Source organism: Xiphias gladius, chromosome 1 (genome assembly GCF_016859285.1).
Source record: "Xiphias gladius isolate SHS-SW01 ecotype Sanya breed wild chromosome 1, ASM1685928v1, whole genome shotgun sequence".
NCBI classification, from domain to species: domain Eukaryota; kingdom Metazoa; phylum Chordata; class Actinopteri; order Istiophoriformes; family Xiphiidae; genus Xiphias; species Xiphias gladius.
The window spans coordinates 35,134,998-35,152,045 of NC_053400.1; the positions used below are offsets into that span (position 1 = coordinate 35,134,998).

Genomic DNA, 17,048 nt, shown 5'->3' on the forward strand with positions numbered 1-17,048 from the left:
TTTCTGATTGCAACTGTATATTATAGCATAGCAAAGCAGAGCATAGCTCTGGACTTCAGATGTAGAACGAGACTTGAGATTTTGATGTGAGTGTTTACATTCTGGTCTTTCTCCAAAACCGGTTTTTACACTGCATCTGTTACTGATTTTGTGTGTGTGTGTGTGTGTGTGTGTGTGTGTGTGTGTGTGTGTGTGTGTTTGTGTGTGTGTCTGTGTAGGAGAACATACCAGGCTCTATCCACACTGTGTTACTGCTGGTCAACAAGGAATCGTCTCTCCGTCTGGACAAACCTGCAGCCATACAGGTAACTCCTGACACCTGATGACAGTTACGAATGCATGCAGCTGGTCAGTATCATCAGATATAGTGGTATAATCCGATTTACCCTGTACACTGACCTGATTTTTGAAACCATGGCTTATTGATTTTAAAAGCAGTGACAGAACACTGCTGTTTCCTGAGGACAGGTGGACTGACAGCGGAGTTTTTCCTCACAGCTCAGCGTGTCAGAAGTTTACAAATGCTGAGAGGAGGAAACCAAATTATTTAGACTTGTAGATGTGACTTTGTCTTAGTTTCAGTTTCAGTCAGAAATCGAATGGAGTTATTGTAAATTTGAGGACTTATCGCTCTGTGTAATGATCTCTGCTGCTCTGTTACTTCACCTGTCTGCAGTCTTCTGTCCTGCACATGCTTTCATGTAAGAATCCAATTAGAAGCCTGGTTACCTGTTTACATGGCAGAGGAACTGAGGAGTCTAACTGAAATCAGGTTTCTCTAATCCCCTACTCTGCTTACAGAAACCAGTTTTCTCATTTACATGATGTTTAAGAAATCAGATAACTAGAGAAGGACGACTGTAACCTGGTTACTGAAGCGGAGGTCAACACCACTCACACACTGAGACAGACTGTGTGTGTGTGTGTGTGTGTGTGCGTGCGTGCGTGCGTGCGTGCGTGCGTGTGCGTGTGTGTGTGTGTGTGTGTGTGTGTGTGTGTGTGTGTGTTCTGCAGGTGGAGGTTTCGAGCTCTCTGAAGTCTGTGCAGAAACACGTGGAGCTCCAGAAGCTTCCCGCAGAGTTTGGAGGATCCTTCAGCTTCAGTCAGAGCAGCTGGCTCTGCTTCAGATCGGTCAGTCACAGTTACACTGTTACACAGACTCTGACAGATAACTGATCATTTCTGATAATTACTGTAGGTAGCTTCACCTGATGGAGGCCTGGAGAAAACCTGGTCCAGTAACAATGGTAACTCCCACTGACGGCTCCTCTGTTGTTTTCATCCTGTGCTAAGATCCAACTTCATGCATCACTGTTTGTTTTCTTTACTGTTTACAACTGCAACGATTAGTCGATTGACAGAAAATTGATCAGCAACTATTTTTATAAATAGTCAAACATTTTATGGTTCCAGCTTTTCAGGTGGGTCAGTCTGCTCCATCTCCATCTCACGTGATTGTGGATTAAATAGTTTGGGGTTTCTTTGGCTTTAGAATTTGTCACAGTTTTCAGATGTCTCATAGACCAAACAAGTAATTAATCAAGAGAGTAATCGGTAAATTAATCAGTAAGGAAAATGGTCAAAAGGTGCAGCCCTAATTTATTTAGTTGGTCTTGTCTTTTCTGCAGACCTGTCCCCTGAGACGAGGTAGGACAGGATCAATCATGAGGCTTATTTTTGGTTTCTGGCCATGTTGTGTTTTTATCCGTCAGAGAGTGGAGCAGCTGACCAATCAGTGTCAAGACGTCATCAACCTGCTGCAGAAAACCATCAACATCCTGCAGTCCACACCTCTACCTGCTGCTGCTGAGGTAACACACACACACAGACACACACACACACACACACACACACACGACAGTACTTAACATTAAATGATTAGATTAGTTCTAAACCAATTAGTTACCTCGGCCAAGGAGGTTCTGTTTTCACCCGTGTCTGTTGGTTGGTTGGTTGGTTTGTTGATTGTTTATTTGTCAGCAGGATCAAACAAAAACTAGTGAACTGATTTGCACCAGACTTGGTGGAGGGACGGGGCCTGGGCCAGGGAAGAACCCGTTACATGTCGGTGTTGATCCGGTGGAGGTATAGGCTCCACCAAGCACCGTTCTAGTTGATTAATTGATTAGTCCATCCACACAAATGAACCATGTCTTGGGGAGAAATGGATGAATTGGAGGATTTTCACTTTATTAGATAAACAGATTGCAGAAGGAAGTATGTGGAGAGAGATTTGGGTATGACATGCAACAGTCTTTCCCCTAAAATAAGTACAATACTACAACAGCCAATCATCATCCAGTCACATGCTCACCTCATCTCTCCGTCATTTACAACAAAGCAGCTTCCTGATTAATCAGTGATTTAACAGTTCAGCATTTTCAAAACCTGATCTGTGAGATGCTCATGTCAGACAGACTCGTTCCTTTCAGGGAAGTTAGAATATCGTTTTTATCATATTTTAATGTATTGATAGTTTCTATCCCACCTCTTTGATTCTGTTCAGTCAAACGCTGGTTTGGACCAAACAGCTCAGGTCTTAGTCCAGATCCAAGCAGACCTTTGTGGTTTGTTTGTGGTCTGAAAACAAAGCAGAGCAACGAGGGGATTTTGTGAGAGTAGATGTTTGATTCAGCCTGAATTCAAAAGCACAACTACTGTTAAATGACCTCCCAGTCTAAGAGATGTCTACGTTTCTACAGGGTCATTTGGTACCTACTGTAACACAAACCAGAGGTGTGTTGTTTTTGTCCTTCTCTTTATACTTTAGCAGTAGGTTAGTGCAACGTAGCGAACACTTAGGAAATATCCTGCCACAATATTATAGTACAGTTTTTCTTTTGTCCTGTTTCTAGCTGTTTGTGATGTATGAGGCCCAGTTCCAGTCTTGATTGATAAGGCTGATAATCAGTTATTATTTCTTTGTGAGCTCTGTGTCATGATCAGTAAACACATCAGGTTCATGAGTGAACATGAACCAGACCCAAACCGAAAGACGACTGGGTCTGAAAACTCAAAAATGCTCACGATATTGATGCTGATTATATTCCTCAGCTCCATCCCATCATCTCCACTGATCTCAATTTCCCAGGAAGAGCCAGACACACAATCCCTCTCTCTTTCCCAGGATGCCGAGCTGCTGTTGTCCAGGTACAAGGCGGTGATGCGTAGTATCCTTGAAGACAGCCGATTGGTCCAGTTACAGCAGGAGGGCGGGGCCTCTCTGTCACGGCTCCGCAGAGAGGAGAGCAGCATCAGTGGGACGGAGGAGTACCGGGCGGCGGTGGAGACGGTGTCGTCTCTGTACAATCAGGTGGACGAGCTGCTCCACCGCGTCGTGACTCTGTCCAACTCCAGGACTCAGGAGCTGAACTTCATCATGGACTTCAGGAGCCTGGAGCAGGGCTTCACTGAGGTCAGTCTGAGCGCGCTCAGCACGCACTCTGTCTTTACATACGCACCCTAATAACGTCGTAATCATAATAATGTGATTATTGCCTCGGTGAAGGATATTTTAATCTGCAAACACCTTCATCCAACAGTCCTGCTTGGTGAAAACAAAGATTGTCTACTGGTGAGATACCTCACTCTCTCTCCGACGGTTTCATCATTTACAACACTTTGTAGGCTACAAACTAAAGCCTGACTGATACATCAGAGTAGTTGTTATTTATCACCTGTTATCATCTCCTCTCAGATCTGTGGTCTGATCCGTATCAGTAAATTACAGTAGAGAAACGTCAAAGACATGTTTGAGTCTCCATCACAGAGAGCTTTGACGAGATGAGTCAGTGCTCTTTAACAAACACCATGCAAAGATCCTTCTCAGAAATGTTTGTCTGTGTCATCTGATTTTGTCAGCTTTCAAATATCAGTGTTGTTGGCCTCAAAAGTCCAGTATCAGTCGGCCTCTTCTAAAAACTGAACAACCAAGTGGGCGGTCTTTCTCTGGGGAATCATCATCTTTACCCCGTTAGATTAGTTATTCAGTGTTCACTTTACTGTAGAGTGACAGGAAACATGGAGAGAGAGAGAGTTTTACAGAGATATCAGAGCACAAATAGCTGCAAGAGTGAAAGGTGAAGCTTGAGTTCAGTTATAGGAGGGAAATTCTGACACGTGACATCATTTGGAGGAAGTATCTTCAGAAATTCTAATCAGACTCTGCAGCAGTCAACAGGAGTATAAATGAGGCTGTCCAATACACAACACGTGTTTGTGATTCTGAGATGCTGAGCTGAACGGAACCCTGCTCCGTGTTCCTCAGGAACATCAGCTTTCAGCTATCAATCAGCTTTATCGATGCAGAAAATACTCAGCGACACTGGCTGAGCAGTACGTAGACGCCAGGCTCTCATACAGCATGTGTGCGTTGTGTACCAGGTGAGGTCCTGGCTGGAGGAGGTCGGCGAGGTTGGTCTGAAGACTCTGGAAGAACCGGAGGATTCTCTGGAGCTGCTGAGCAAAAAACAGCAGGACTTCAAGGACTTCTACACAACTGCATATGTACGACACACACACAACAACCACAGCAGTAAACCAGCAAAAGTGCCAAGAGATTTATGCAGCTCCACCTTTTTTCGTAGTGTTATCCCATCATTGAACTGGTACTCGCACTGTCTGGATTACTTTAAGCTGGACCGATGAACAGGGACTCTTGCGGGTGGAAGAAGTTGTCACATGTAGAGTAACCTCATCTTCTCTCCGTCTGTCTGTAGGATTACTGTAAACGAGGCGAGGCGTTGTTGGGTCGTCTAGAGCGTTGGGATGACATGTCTTCAGCTGACCTCCACATGTACGAGGTCAGAGTTCATTCTTTCTGGGCTCAGCTTCAGGATTTCTCCCAGCGGGTCAACACCGCCGGCCGGAACATCGACCGGGCCGTCCGACTCTACCGCTTCTTAGACCAGGTACCGTTACTGTCAGCTGTTAATCAACCGGCTGCCGATGCTACTTCCTTAATGAGCTCTTTTGACAACCTGTTACTAATGTTTCCGCAGCAGCAAATAGACAGACTGGAGTCGGTCCAGCCTGCAGAACCTCAGCTTATCACTAACAGTTTTTACAAGGAGAAAAAAATCAGCGCTTCAGTGGGGTTTTTTTCAGATATCAGTCTTCAACTCTTAGAAATATCCTTGAAATTCTGGTAGAGCTTCTACAGCTGAAATTTGGAGATGTGACTGAATTTTGTCTCTATGAAAATGACAACGTCAGGTCCGACAGTTTGGTCTGAGCGGCGTGTTTCTGTTCACTCGCTCTCAATGAAATCATATTCTGATCTGTCTTCACCTCCAGAGGAAGCTGTAAATCAGTGCGGGAGGCAAATCACAACCCTCAAACAAAGACATTTGGCACCGACTGAAGCTGAAGTTTTCACTTTCATAGTTTACATTAAAACCTTTACATGATGCGTGTGTGAGTCATTTTTGTCAAATGCATTTTAACAGCTGCTGTAACTGTGTTCAGCTGCTGCTATTGATGCAAAAATGACCTCTGCTTCCAGTTAGGAAACAAATCAGACATATTGAAGACAAACCGTTCTGTCTGGGGTTTTCATCGTCTCTGTGACACTTTGGCTGATAAACACCGGTGCACGGCCGAACTCAAATCCGGCTGGAAAACATCTTACGCACACTTGCTACATAATACATTTATGGATTTTTACTTAATGACCACATTGTTTTGTGTGTCAGACCAGCTGGTTAGTGTTGATGGAGCTTTGACACATCATCACCTCCTCCTCCTCCTTCTCCTCATATCGTCCTCCTGCAGTGAAACTGACAGCTTGTATTGAGGCCAGGAGGGAGGACGGGGAGGACGGGGAGGAGGGGGCAGAGTGTCAATATTGTTTTGTATACTGGACTCTGCCTTTTGTAAAAGGGTGTGGGGGGGGTGATTGTCTTTGTCCATATGACCCTGTACTGTAGGAGGGAGGGGTGTGTGTCTGTGTGTGAGGGGGGGTGATATGGATATAATCCTCCATTATAGTATATTCAGTCATTTTGAACTTGATATTGATGCAGTGTGGAGCATTTCCTGTCATTTCTACTAAAAACACGATATATGGATGAATGAATCAGAGAGGAACGTCTGCTTTGGGTTAATCTAGCAAATGACACACGTGACAGATCACTACATCGTCATCACATCATAGTAATATATATAAAAACAGTACTGGCGGTCATCGGTCCTTGTCCCCGATTCTTCCAGTCTCTGGTGTCCACAGCCGCTTTACGCTGTGTGAAAAGCTTCTCCTTCAGGTCATGAAATCCGTCGGGTTACCAGGCTCCTCACAGGCTCTTTACCAGCTTCCTTTACAGCAGCAGTAGCGCCTCGTGTTTTATCCTTGAAACCCGCTGCAGTGCGAACGCTGTTGTGTAACATTCGTTACTAAACTGTGACCGTGTCAGAGGTGAGATACATTCGAATTATTGCTAAAACAGCATCGGTGCGATATGGTAACGACCTGATGGAAAATCATACACACACGCATCAAAATTAAATCACAGCTGCAGAAATGATGCAAACAGATAAAACAACAAGGACTCAGACTGGTGGTGTGTCCGCACCGAGTCCAGCAGCTGCTTGTCTTGGTTTAGATGAAGCCGGACTGTTGTGTGTCCACGTGCAGTCGCAGGATGAGCGCACGCACGCACACCATTACATGTGTGTGTGTGTGCGTGCGTGTGCGTGTGTGTGTGTGTGTGTGTGTGTGTGTGTGTGTGTGCGTGCGTGCATGCGTGTGTGTGTATGTGTGTGGGGGGGGGGGTGACTGTACCTTATTGTGATACGCTTACAGCTAATATTGACCTGACACACACACACACACAACTGGTCCCAAAAAGGTCAGTGAAAAGGTCCCAAAGAGGTAACAGAAACGCACACACACACACAGAGTCACAGCATGAGACTCTCCTGTTGGCTGGAAACCTCATATCTCCAAATCCTGGATTTGTCGGGACAGAAAGACTCTCAGAGAGAGACAACTGCAGTTTCTGTCCAACCATGACACATACGTGTGAAACTGTGTGTGTGTGTGTGTGTGTGTGTGTGGGTGTGTGTGTGTGTGCATGCGTCTGTGTGTGTGTAGTCCAGGTAATACTCCAGTGCCAAGTTTTCCCTCCTTCCTCTTTTCACTCCTTTCACAAAGTCTTTGTTTCCATGGTGACCCCCCCTTCTCCTCCTGGGACCGCCCATCTGCCATTCAGCCTGTGAATGAGGTATGGGGGTGGTCACTGTGTGTGTGTGTGTGTGTGTGTGTGGAGCGAGGGGGGGGTCAGGATGCCGCTCTCTAGTCAGTTCAGTCAGGCTGCAGCTCTTCAACAGGACACACTGAGGTACGATACACACTTACTTTACACACATTTTACACAAACACACACGGTTCAGTTGTTGGGAGGTAGTGCAGCTTTATCAGTGTGCAAAGATATGTAGTTTGTGTGTGTTTGTGTGTGTGTGTTGCGGTTTTTCAGTAGTTTTAAGTGAAGGCGGCGACAGTTTGACTCCAGAGCGATCTTTGATTTGAAAGTCGCTCTACTTCTCACTCTCACTATGTGTGTGTGTGTGTGTGTGTGTGTGTGTGTGTGTGTGTGTCTGTGTGTTTGTTTTAAGTATCGTGTGTGTTTTCCATTAGTCTCATTTTCCTGCTGCTAAAATTTAAAAGGACCTAAGCGAGCTAACGGAAATTAGCTTCTACTCATGGGTAGAGCAGCTGTAGATGGACCTGTGTGTGTGTGTGTGTGTGTGTGTGTGTGTGTGTGTGTGTGTGTGTGTGTGTGTGTGTGTGTGTGTGTGTTTTTTTGAGTACTACTATGAGTTTTAAATCTTGGGAGTGAGGAGACGTTTACAAAGTGAGGACGTTTTGGTCAGACCTTCAAAAGTCTGTTTGAGGGTTCTGGTTAGATTCAGGTTCCCATCCTGTATCTTAAAGGACCCTGTCGAGTTTTCTCATAAAACACCACGAAAAGTTCTGCTCACATTCAATGTCTGTCACCAAAGCTCAGTGTGTGAATCCTCGAGCTCTAACAAACACATTGAATGTCTCCTTCCTCTTAAAACATTTTCATATATTTTAAATCCTTCATCGTGTCCACCCATGTCTACTAGCCTGCAGTCTTCTCCTTCTTCTCTGCCTTTGTTGGTTCATCGCTGCACTTTGTGACGTGTTACCTCCACCTGTAGATCAGCGGAATAGAGCGAAACCACTGGCAGGAAGGTGTATTGCGTCGCCTGCGAGCTTGTGTGTGCTTGTGCTAAATAGGGACCCGCTCACAGAAAAGCTGCTCCATAGCACCCGGAGGTCAGAAACTAGAGCGGGAACCTGTACGTGGTCGCACCGTACCGACGGCAGCTGCATATGTAGGCTCCAGATCTACATGGCAGCTCGCACTCACCTCCTCAGGGCTACGGCGGCTATAGAATTACCACAGGGAAACTACAAGAGCTGTGATTGGTCAGTTTCTGATGGTGGTGGAGATTGTTGAGACTGAAAGACTCAGTTATCCGCTGATTTTCACTCACACACATCTGACAAAGACCCCTCCACTGTAAACCCTCTGCTCACTACCCCAGAGACCGAAACCACATAAACCCAGAGACTGAGCAGAACAACCTCATATTCAGTGATGAAACTGGGGGAACGACAGGATGTAAACAGGTACTGTGGGGAATATAATCATCCATTTAGTGCTGTGGTGGTGATATCAAAGGCTGAATGTGACTCTGAACTAAAAATGAAAACTTATGCTGAGGGACTCCTGTTAACCCTGTGGGTCAAACATCAGTCTGGCTTTAGAATCCAGTTTAGACTGAGATGTTCGCACTGAGTGAAACATTCATACTATGTTTTTATGGCTGCATCATTTCATCAGATGGACGTATTGTACGTCAAACTTTGATATCCAACAGAATTTCCAATAAACTTCTGTGAGATTGGGTTGTTTGTGGTGATGAAGTTCACTCTTTGGTTTGTTTTTTAGTGAGTTCTGGCTGTTTTAAGGGCCCAGCTGCCAGCTCATCTGGACACAGGACGTCCAGTTGTCATCCACCTGTTGACTGCTGGCTGTTGTTCCAGTGGTTGTGTTGTCAGAGAACAGAGTACGTTTCCCTCCTGTGTGTTTTTCTGAGGTCAGATAGTGGAGAACAGTTTGTGTTTCAGCTGGTAGGTAAACTTTCAGATTAAGTCTCTTCAGTTTGTTTGACCCGACGTCCCGTCTGACATCAGAAACACTCAGCAGACCCTGATCTCGACTACACATTAGACTGTTTAGTTAACGTGCTAATCAGTGGCAGCGCCGGTCATGTGACTGTTCTTATATTTGATACAGAGGAAACGATTGGACAGCACTGGAGTCTGTCGCACTCTGTTATCGTAGTTTCACCAACACTGTGTGTGTGTGTGTGTGTGTAAACATCTGTGGATACAGTATGCATCTCAGAGTTCAGCTGACACTGTTTTCTAAACTGTCTGCACTGAAACACCAAAACAGGAGGCGGAGCTGCATCAGTAGCCCCTTCTACACATCCCGTTCGAGGCGGGAATGTCGCGCCGTTATGCCGCCTCGTGGTTCTGTATAAAGATGTGGACACGGAATGGGAGGGATTTTTGTTCCGCCTTTAAGCCGGCAGCGGTTAGTGTATAGTATAGTGCGTGATATGTAAGGACTCCGATCTTCAGTTCTTCTCATAAAGATTTTTTTAAACATGTTTGACATCTGCAACTGACGTCGGCGACCGATGACGTCACCTGCGTGTTGCCTAGGGAGACGTACAGGTAAAAAAACAACTTCACCTGAATTTAGCTTCGTTTAACAGAGCTCACTCAGAACCAGGTCCCTCGGCAGGCTCTACAGACCTACACACCTCTCCATCCAGGATCTCACCAAGCACAGACGCCTCTCCATAGAAACAGAATGACCTTCTGGTGTTGTTTTGGTACAAGGTATAAAACATGACAGACGGGGGAAACAGTCTTCATGTATGGTTTGGCCAGTCTTTGTAGCTTTGTCCCAAACAATAGGGATCACATTTCTCAAAACGTATTTTGGTCCTTGTTGTGAACAGGACCAAAGAGAGAGAAGGCAGCAGGAACATTAACATAGAAATGTTTTATTCACAGGACAAATCCTGCTTATGAGGAAAGGACAGGACAGGACAGGACAGAAAACATCGAAGCAATAACAAAGACACACTGACCCCAATGCAAATCTACACAAAAAGAAAAAGAAATAGGGGAACTGTATGTAGAAAGCGATGAATTTCTTTCTGGTAGACTTCCTGATGTGCACGAAGTTCAGTTCGGTAGTTTGTTCCAATCAGGAGTTTTAAAAACAAAAAGCTCATCTCCCAGGAACTAAACAGAGCAACTGACTGACCCAGTAAACATGTTGGTGCGTTTGAAGTAAGACCACTCCCCCTCCTCTTCAAAGGGAGTGAAGCGCCCCCCCTCCCCACTTTGGTTGACTGGCTCCAGGCAGGAGTCCTGCCGGGCCAATGTCCCAAAACCAGAGCCTGTCTTCTCCTGGTCAGTCCTCCTCCTCCCCCTCCTCCTCCTGTCTCTTTCAGTCCTTGTCTCTTCTTCCTCTCTCTCTCGTTTTGAAACATCCAGAGTAAAGTGGATCTTAGAAAACGTCGTCTTCATTGATGGTTCCCGTTACGACTTTAAACCTTTTCGTGCGTGGAACTCGTCACATTTCTGCTTCATCTGTCTGGTAAAGTGACACCTTTTGTGTTTCAGCCACAGGAGACTTTTACATGAATGTTTGTCAGCTTCATTCAGACTGTTTGTGCAGTATTTGTCACCCGGTGCATGAAGTGGCATCACTGCTGGAAAACAGCGGTGAATTTTAAAAGTTTAATATAATGAAGGAAAAAGAGTGTTTCCTGTTTACTGTCAGGCTGCGACACTGGTGGATTTTAAGACTTATTTTGTTGTTGAAGCCTTAATTTAAAAAATCCCTAATAATGTGAACGAGAGAGATACTGGCCCCGGCTCTCACTGTGAATCACCGAATAAACCTTTTTTTAATCAGTTTTATCATTTAGGAAGGTTGGGATTGTTGTTTTCTTCCTGTTTTATTGGGTAGTCATTCATCAATCCACACAGTTGTCTGGAAGGAGCATTACAACCACAGGGAGACCTTGATTATTATTGTAAGAGGGTTTGTAACCTCGTCTGGTCCAGTCGCACTTTGACGGAAAATGATTCATAGACTGATCTGGTCTGAGAAGAATCTCCCCAACAATGTGAACTCAGCTCATTCACTGTGTTTCATAAACCCTTTTTACACAGAGATCCCACTAGACTGCTGTTAAGAAAACCCCTCGTTATTGAACAGCGAACCAAACAAAGTGTTTTTGTTAAACGGACTTCATCCAGTTCAGACTTGTGTTGAAACGGAAATGTTTCGGGTCAGTCGGATTGTCGTCGTGTTTATTCAGACGAGTGGCCCTCGTGTTAAATGACCATCAGATTAATGCGAAGGGTTCAGGTCTGACAGGAGCTTTAGTTGTTCAGGTGGAGCATACAGCGCACGCAACACATCATCCGTCATGTCCATGGAACTGACACCAGGCACCAGCTGAAGAATTTCAGTTTGTTTCGATGACGTTTACCTGCAGCTCTGTCAAAACCTGAGCTGGTTTCAACTTCTTCAGGAGTCGGTGCTGATATCCGTCAGTCCGTCGTCCAGCGGCAGCACAGAGGTGTAAAGAAAAGGCCACCTCCGTTCAGATGAGTTGGAGGGAATCAGTGCTGCAGGTGTCCGTTTGATTTGTTGATGCTCATTAACTCTTCAGTCCTGGAGGAGAAGCTACTAGTTTCATAGTAAGAGTTAAAGGAACAGTCTGACATTGTTAGAAATCATGACGCCGATGTTCAGTCGGGTGGTGTGTATGTAGCAGAGTGGTTAGTTTGTGGACCCTTGGAGATCACGTGACTGTCTGTTTAGAAAGCTCTGCTAACAGGGGACAGACTGACTCTGATGAACACAACACAGACCTTTAATGTCATTTATCTTACTGAGCCTTCATCAGCCTGTCCATCCTCCTCCTCATCACGACAGATGATGGACAGCTGACTGAATGTTTGTCTCCACCCCTCCCACCTCAACCAGCTCCTAACCCCGCTGATTGAGTTAACCCTTTAACACACACACACACACACACACAAACTGCTGGAGGCTAAACTAGGGGGGTCTGTCGGCTGAGTGCTCCTTAAAATGATTAGCTTCCTGATTTGTTCTGATCACTGCAGCAGTTCAGTTCCCACACACACACAAAGAGCTAACCCAGTGGCCTACTGTAGGAGTGTGTGTGTGTGTGTGTGTGTGTGTGTGTGTGTGATGGTCCGTATGGTTTCTTTGTCAGACTGCTGACCTGCAGAGACAACGCAGTCTGGACCTGAGTGGTGTTGTAATGATAAAAGAGAAACACACACAATTACCTGCGGCTTCACCAGTTCACTTTGTACGACCGATGATCACCTGTGAAGCAGGAAGAACAACCCTCTCCTCAGTGTGCAGGACTCTGAGGAGGATCCTCTGCTTCACACATGTTCAGCCAGCGTTGCCACTTCCCATGTTCACTGGAGTGTGTATTTGAACCAAAGCTTGATCTGAGAAGGAGATTGTTTGTCAACAGTGTTAGTCTTTGTTGAAGTTGGTCATCGTGTGACACGTAACCGGTGTGTGTGTCTGTCACGCTGAAGCTTTACAAACAGCAGTTTTCATTTCACAGCTCAACAACCAACATGGCCGATCATCTAACAACGGTAGCTAACTGTTCTGCATCAGGTTGCTCCGTCAACGTTCGTGTTTAATGACTGTGAACGTATCAGAACTGGTGTATTTCAGTATGTAATGCTGCAAATACCAGCTGTTTATATTGATGTATAATTCATTTAGGCTATAAAGCTGCCAGGTAGACTGAACTCTGCGGCTGAATTAGTTCATCTACAGATAACGTGCAGATTTTTTTCTCCCCGTGACCAATCGATTGGTTCGAGAGAAGCTACGATTTTCAGTCGACCAAGATTTTCTCAGGTTGATTCCAGCCCTAGAACAGAACCACCACCCAACTCCTCTCCAGGCCTTGAAATGTTTGGAACGCCCCAGTCCGACCTGACACACACACACACACACAGTGTTGCTCTCGCTGTGTGTGTGTGTGTGTGTCTGTGTCTGTCTGTGTGTGTGAGCGTGTGTGTGTGTGTGTGTGTCTGTCTGTGGGTGTGAGCGTGTGTGTGTGGGTGTGTGTGTGTCTGTCTGTGTGTGTGTGTCTGTCTGTGTGTGTGTGTCTGTCTGTGTGTGTGTGTGTGTGTGTGTGTGTGTGTCTGTCTGTGGGTGTGAGCGTGTGTGTGTGGGTGTGTGTGTGTGTCTGTCTGTGTGTGTGTGTGTGTGTGTGTGTGTGTGTGTGTGTGTGTGTGTGTGTGTGTGTGTGTCTGTCTGTGTGTGTGTGTCTGTCTGTGTGTGTGTGTGTGTGTGTGTGTGTGTCTGTCTGTGGGTGTGAGCGTGTGTGTGTGGGTGTGTGTGTCTGTCTGTGTGTGTGTGTGTGTGTGTCTGTCTGTGTGTGTGTGTCTGTCTGTGTGTGTGTGTGTGTGTGTGTGTGTCTGTCTGTGTGTGTGTGTGTCTGTCTGTGTGTGCGTGTGTGTGTGTGTGTGTGTGTTTATGTGTGTGTGTGTGTGTGTGTGTGTGTGTGTGTGTGTGTGTGTGTGTGTGTGTGTGTGTGTGTACTGCCGTTTTAGTGGTGAGGTAATGTGTTAGTTGTCTGTCAGGAGGTTACGGACTCATTCAGTCCATCGGTGTAGAGAAACAGGAGGCCTCCTCTTTTATTTGTACCACACACACACACAGACCTCCCCCTCCAACCGACAACAAAAAGGAGGTCGGCTGTCGGTCCCTTTGTGGCGCCTGCAAACACACACACACACACACATACACACACTTCAAAGCTTTTCCCCTGCCACTTTGTCGGGTGATGTCATTCCCTGACAGACACACTCAAACACACATACACATGCACACGCACACAACCACGCACGCACACACCTCTCTTGTTATCAGTCAGTGGTCAGTAGAGACCTCAGGACCTCTGCGTTACTTCCCACTGAGTCGGCTGAGCTGGTCGTTATTCAGACTTTACTAAAACACTGGTCTGAGTCCGTCAGTGGTTCATGTCTGGATCAATCAAGAGGTTCGGCCACGTAACACACACGGCAGGAAGCGTGTCGGGAGTAAATGACGCAAGAACCTAAAAGACTTGGTAGCAAGTGAAGTTTTGGACCACGGAAGGACGAGATGAGTGTGAGCCGCTCTGAAATCGGCCGTGCACGTTACGGCCAGATGATGAGCCCAGTCTAGAGTCGTAAACAAACAAATAACTGCTCCAGGTTTTACTCACGTAAACAGTTACACTACCTACATGCTCACCTGTGCAGCACCTGTGCAGCATCGTGGACTGTCAGCCTCTATTTGTAACAACACGTTCTCATTTCGCTTCAGGACAAAATAAATAAGAACTAATAAGGTCGTTCACTTTTGCTGCTGCTGTGTGACCTTGTTTGTTTTGATGCAAGTTAATAAAAAAGCAAATACAGTGAAGTAAGTACCTCATTTCAGCAGAGTGACTTTTGCAGAGTTCTGTTTCGTTGAATGGTTTTTTAATGATGTGCATATTAACGTCCCCTAAAATCTGATTTCCTTGAAAGGAGGAGGATTTAAATCGTGGCCTGTCTGATGAGAGTAAACAGAAAAACGTTCTGAGCAGAGATTCAGCGTCTCCTCAGACTTTACATCAGGAAAAGATGAAACTCCTTCAGAGTAAAGACACAGTGAGGTCAGAGGTCGACCCCTCCCCTCTCCCACCCCCGTGTGACGTCATGTGACCTGTAGCCACCTCCCCCTCTCTCTCTCTGCAGGCCTATGGCTGGGCGTTGGATGGTATGCGTCACCTAGCTGGCATCAGTATGGAGGAGTGCATGCTGCCAGACAAATGCCAGGCTGTGATTGGCTGCCTGGAGGACTACCAGGGACAGCACCCACCAATCACGGACACCCGTTTTCAGGAGATGAAGGCAGCGGCGGGCGAGCTGCGGGGAGAGCGAGGCCTCCGTCAGTGGAGCTTCGCCTGGTCCAAGTGTCAGGAGACCAAGAAGATGTTTGACAGGAAGATGGAGGTGGCACTCAGGACGCGAGACTCCGCCCACCGACGACGCTCTGAATCCACACACAGTAGAAGCTCCGCCTCCTCCAGGAAGACATTTTCAGGACTCTGGGGTTTCCGCGAGACCTCCTCCTCATCTTCCTGCTGCCCCCCAGAGGAGGACACCGCCACCTCCTCACCTCCTCGTAACTCCTCCTCCCTGCTCTCCCTCACCTCCTCACCCATCACCTCCACCCCTGCTCCCTCCACCTGCTCCCCTCACACCCCCCAGCACACCCCGCTCCTCCGCCGTCTGTTCCGCAGCGTCTCCTCAGAGGAGTCTTCGGACCAGGTGGATGTCTGCTTTTCCAGTCCCAGCCTCCCCCGCCTGGACTCCTCTGCCAGCTTCATCCCCTCCTCAGCCTGCTCCTCCCCTTCCTCCTCCTGCTCCAGCAGACGGCAGCAGTTCAGGAAGACTCAGAGCTTCGACTGTCCCTCCACCCCGGAGACGTCACGGTATGGACCGTGTCCTCGGGCCCTCAGTGAGCCAGTGCGCAGAGGAAACACCGGCGTGTTCATCCGCGGCCTGGAGGTCAGCAGCACCGAGGCAACCGACCACACGCTCTGCCCCAGGGCGGCTGCTCAGGGCTGGGCGGGACAGGGGCTACGCAGCCCCGGGACACCCAGCACCTCGAGAACCACTGGTAGCCCTGCGGCAGAGCCCCGACCCAGGGGAAGGTGGGTAATCAGCCAGAAGGTGGAGTCAGCCGGATAGGTGTTCAGCGGGTTTGTCCCTTTATCAGAACAGGCTCAGTAATCCTTGCTTTAGTTGTCGATTTGACATTTTTGGTTCGTCTGCCGCTTTGCCTGCGAAACAAACTAACGGGTGACTCCACAGATTTGTGCTTTTAGTAACGTAACTGTGAGCCAGTTACTTTCCAATTAAAGTCTGCAGTCTTTAAAGTCTTTTGTTCTTCACGTCTACGTAGGCACAATGATCTGCGAGGGTCGATGTGATGTGATTTAAGTCGAGCTTCGTAGTGGATGTCCTTGTGCAACCCGCAACCTCTGACCGTGCATATAGTAGGATAAACAGAGTGTATTTGGCCCCTATCGTGCCAACTATGGTGTACAACTCAACGTAATGGTTTACACACACTCTGATACTGTGATTATTCAATCAGTGGGACTGGCTTCTTTGCCCCGTTATGTATCACTGAAAAGAATGATAATAACTCAGTTTACTGATTGGACAGCAGATCAAACAACAGGTCAGGGTGTCAATGAGAAGACTCGCCTCTGCGGCTCTACAAGGAAAACAAATTCAAATTTTAAACTAAGCTCAAGTCATCATGGTTTTGAATTAATAAACAACAATATATACTTTTTCTGTTTTATCCAAGTGTGCTAGAGAAGGTAGTGAGTAATTTGGGAAGGTGACAGTGGGCTATGACAGGAGATAGAGTGTAGGATATGATATATACCTCCTCTAACACACAGCAGAGTTGACACTGTAAACGCCAGCAGTCTGATGTGTGTGTGTGTGTAAATGTTGTATCTGTGCAGTAAGCTGCGTCACATCGTGGAGGAGATGGTGACCACGGAGCGGGAGTACGTTCGCTCTCTGCGCTACATCATCCATCACTACTTCCCTGAGATGGACCGGGTCGACCTTCCTCAGGACCTGAGGGGGAAACGCTCCGTCGTCTTCGGGAACCTGGAGAAACTTCTGGACTTCCACAGTCAGTTCTTCCTCAGAGAGCTGGAGGCCTGCTGGAAACACCCGCTCAGAGTGCCACACTGTTTCCTCAGACATGTAGGTCACACAGTGTAATGTACACGCACATAAATACACGCCGAGCCTCAAGTTGTGCCGCTCATGTCACTGACATGTTAATGTTCATCTGCAC

At 46.9% G+C, this 17,048-nt stretch overlaps 1 protein-coding gene across 1 annotated transcript in view; it reads left to right on the plus strand.

Moving 5' to 3' along the window:
- The window catches only part of plekhg4 (pleckstrin homology domain containing, family G (with RhoGef domain) member 4), a gene marked incomplete at its 5' end in the record, with an annotated part of 82,970 nt that overhangs the window by 64,815 nt on the left and 1,107 nt on the right, over positions 1 to 17,048 (plus strand). Inside the window, 8 exons of the mRNA XM_040137824.1 lie at positions 219 to 305; positions 1,015 to 1,131; positions 1,713 to 1,811; positions 3,128 to 3,415; positions 4,384 to 4,506; positions 4,719 to 4,910; positions 14,915 to 15,876; positions 16,705 to 16,954. Coding sequence (XP_039993758.1) covers positions 219 to 305; positions 1,015 to 1,131; positions 1,713 to 1,811; positions 3,128 to 3,415; positions 4,384 to 4,506; positions 4,719 to 4,910; positions 14,915 to 15,876; positions 16,705 to 16,954 — 2,118 coding nt within the window. The remainder of the gene's footprint in view (positions 1 to 218; positions 306 to 1,014; positions 1,132 to 1,712; positions 1,812 to 3,127; positions 3,416 to 4,383; positions 4,507 to 4,718; positions 4,911 to 14,914; positions 15,877 to 16,704; positions 16,955 to 17,048) is intronic.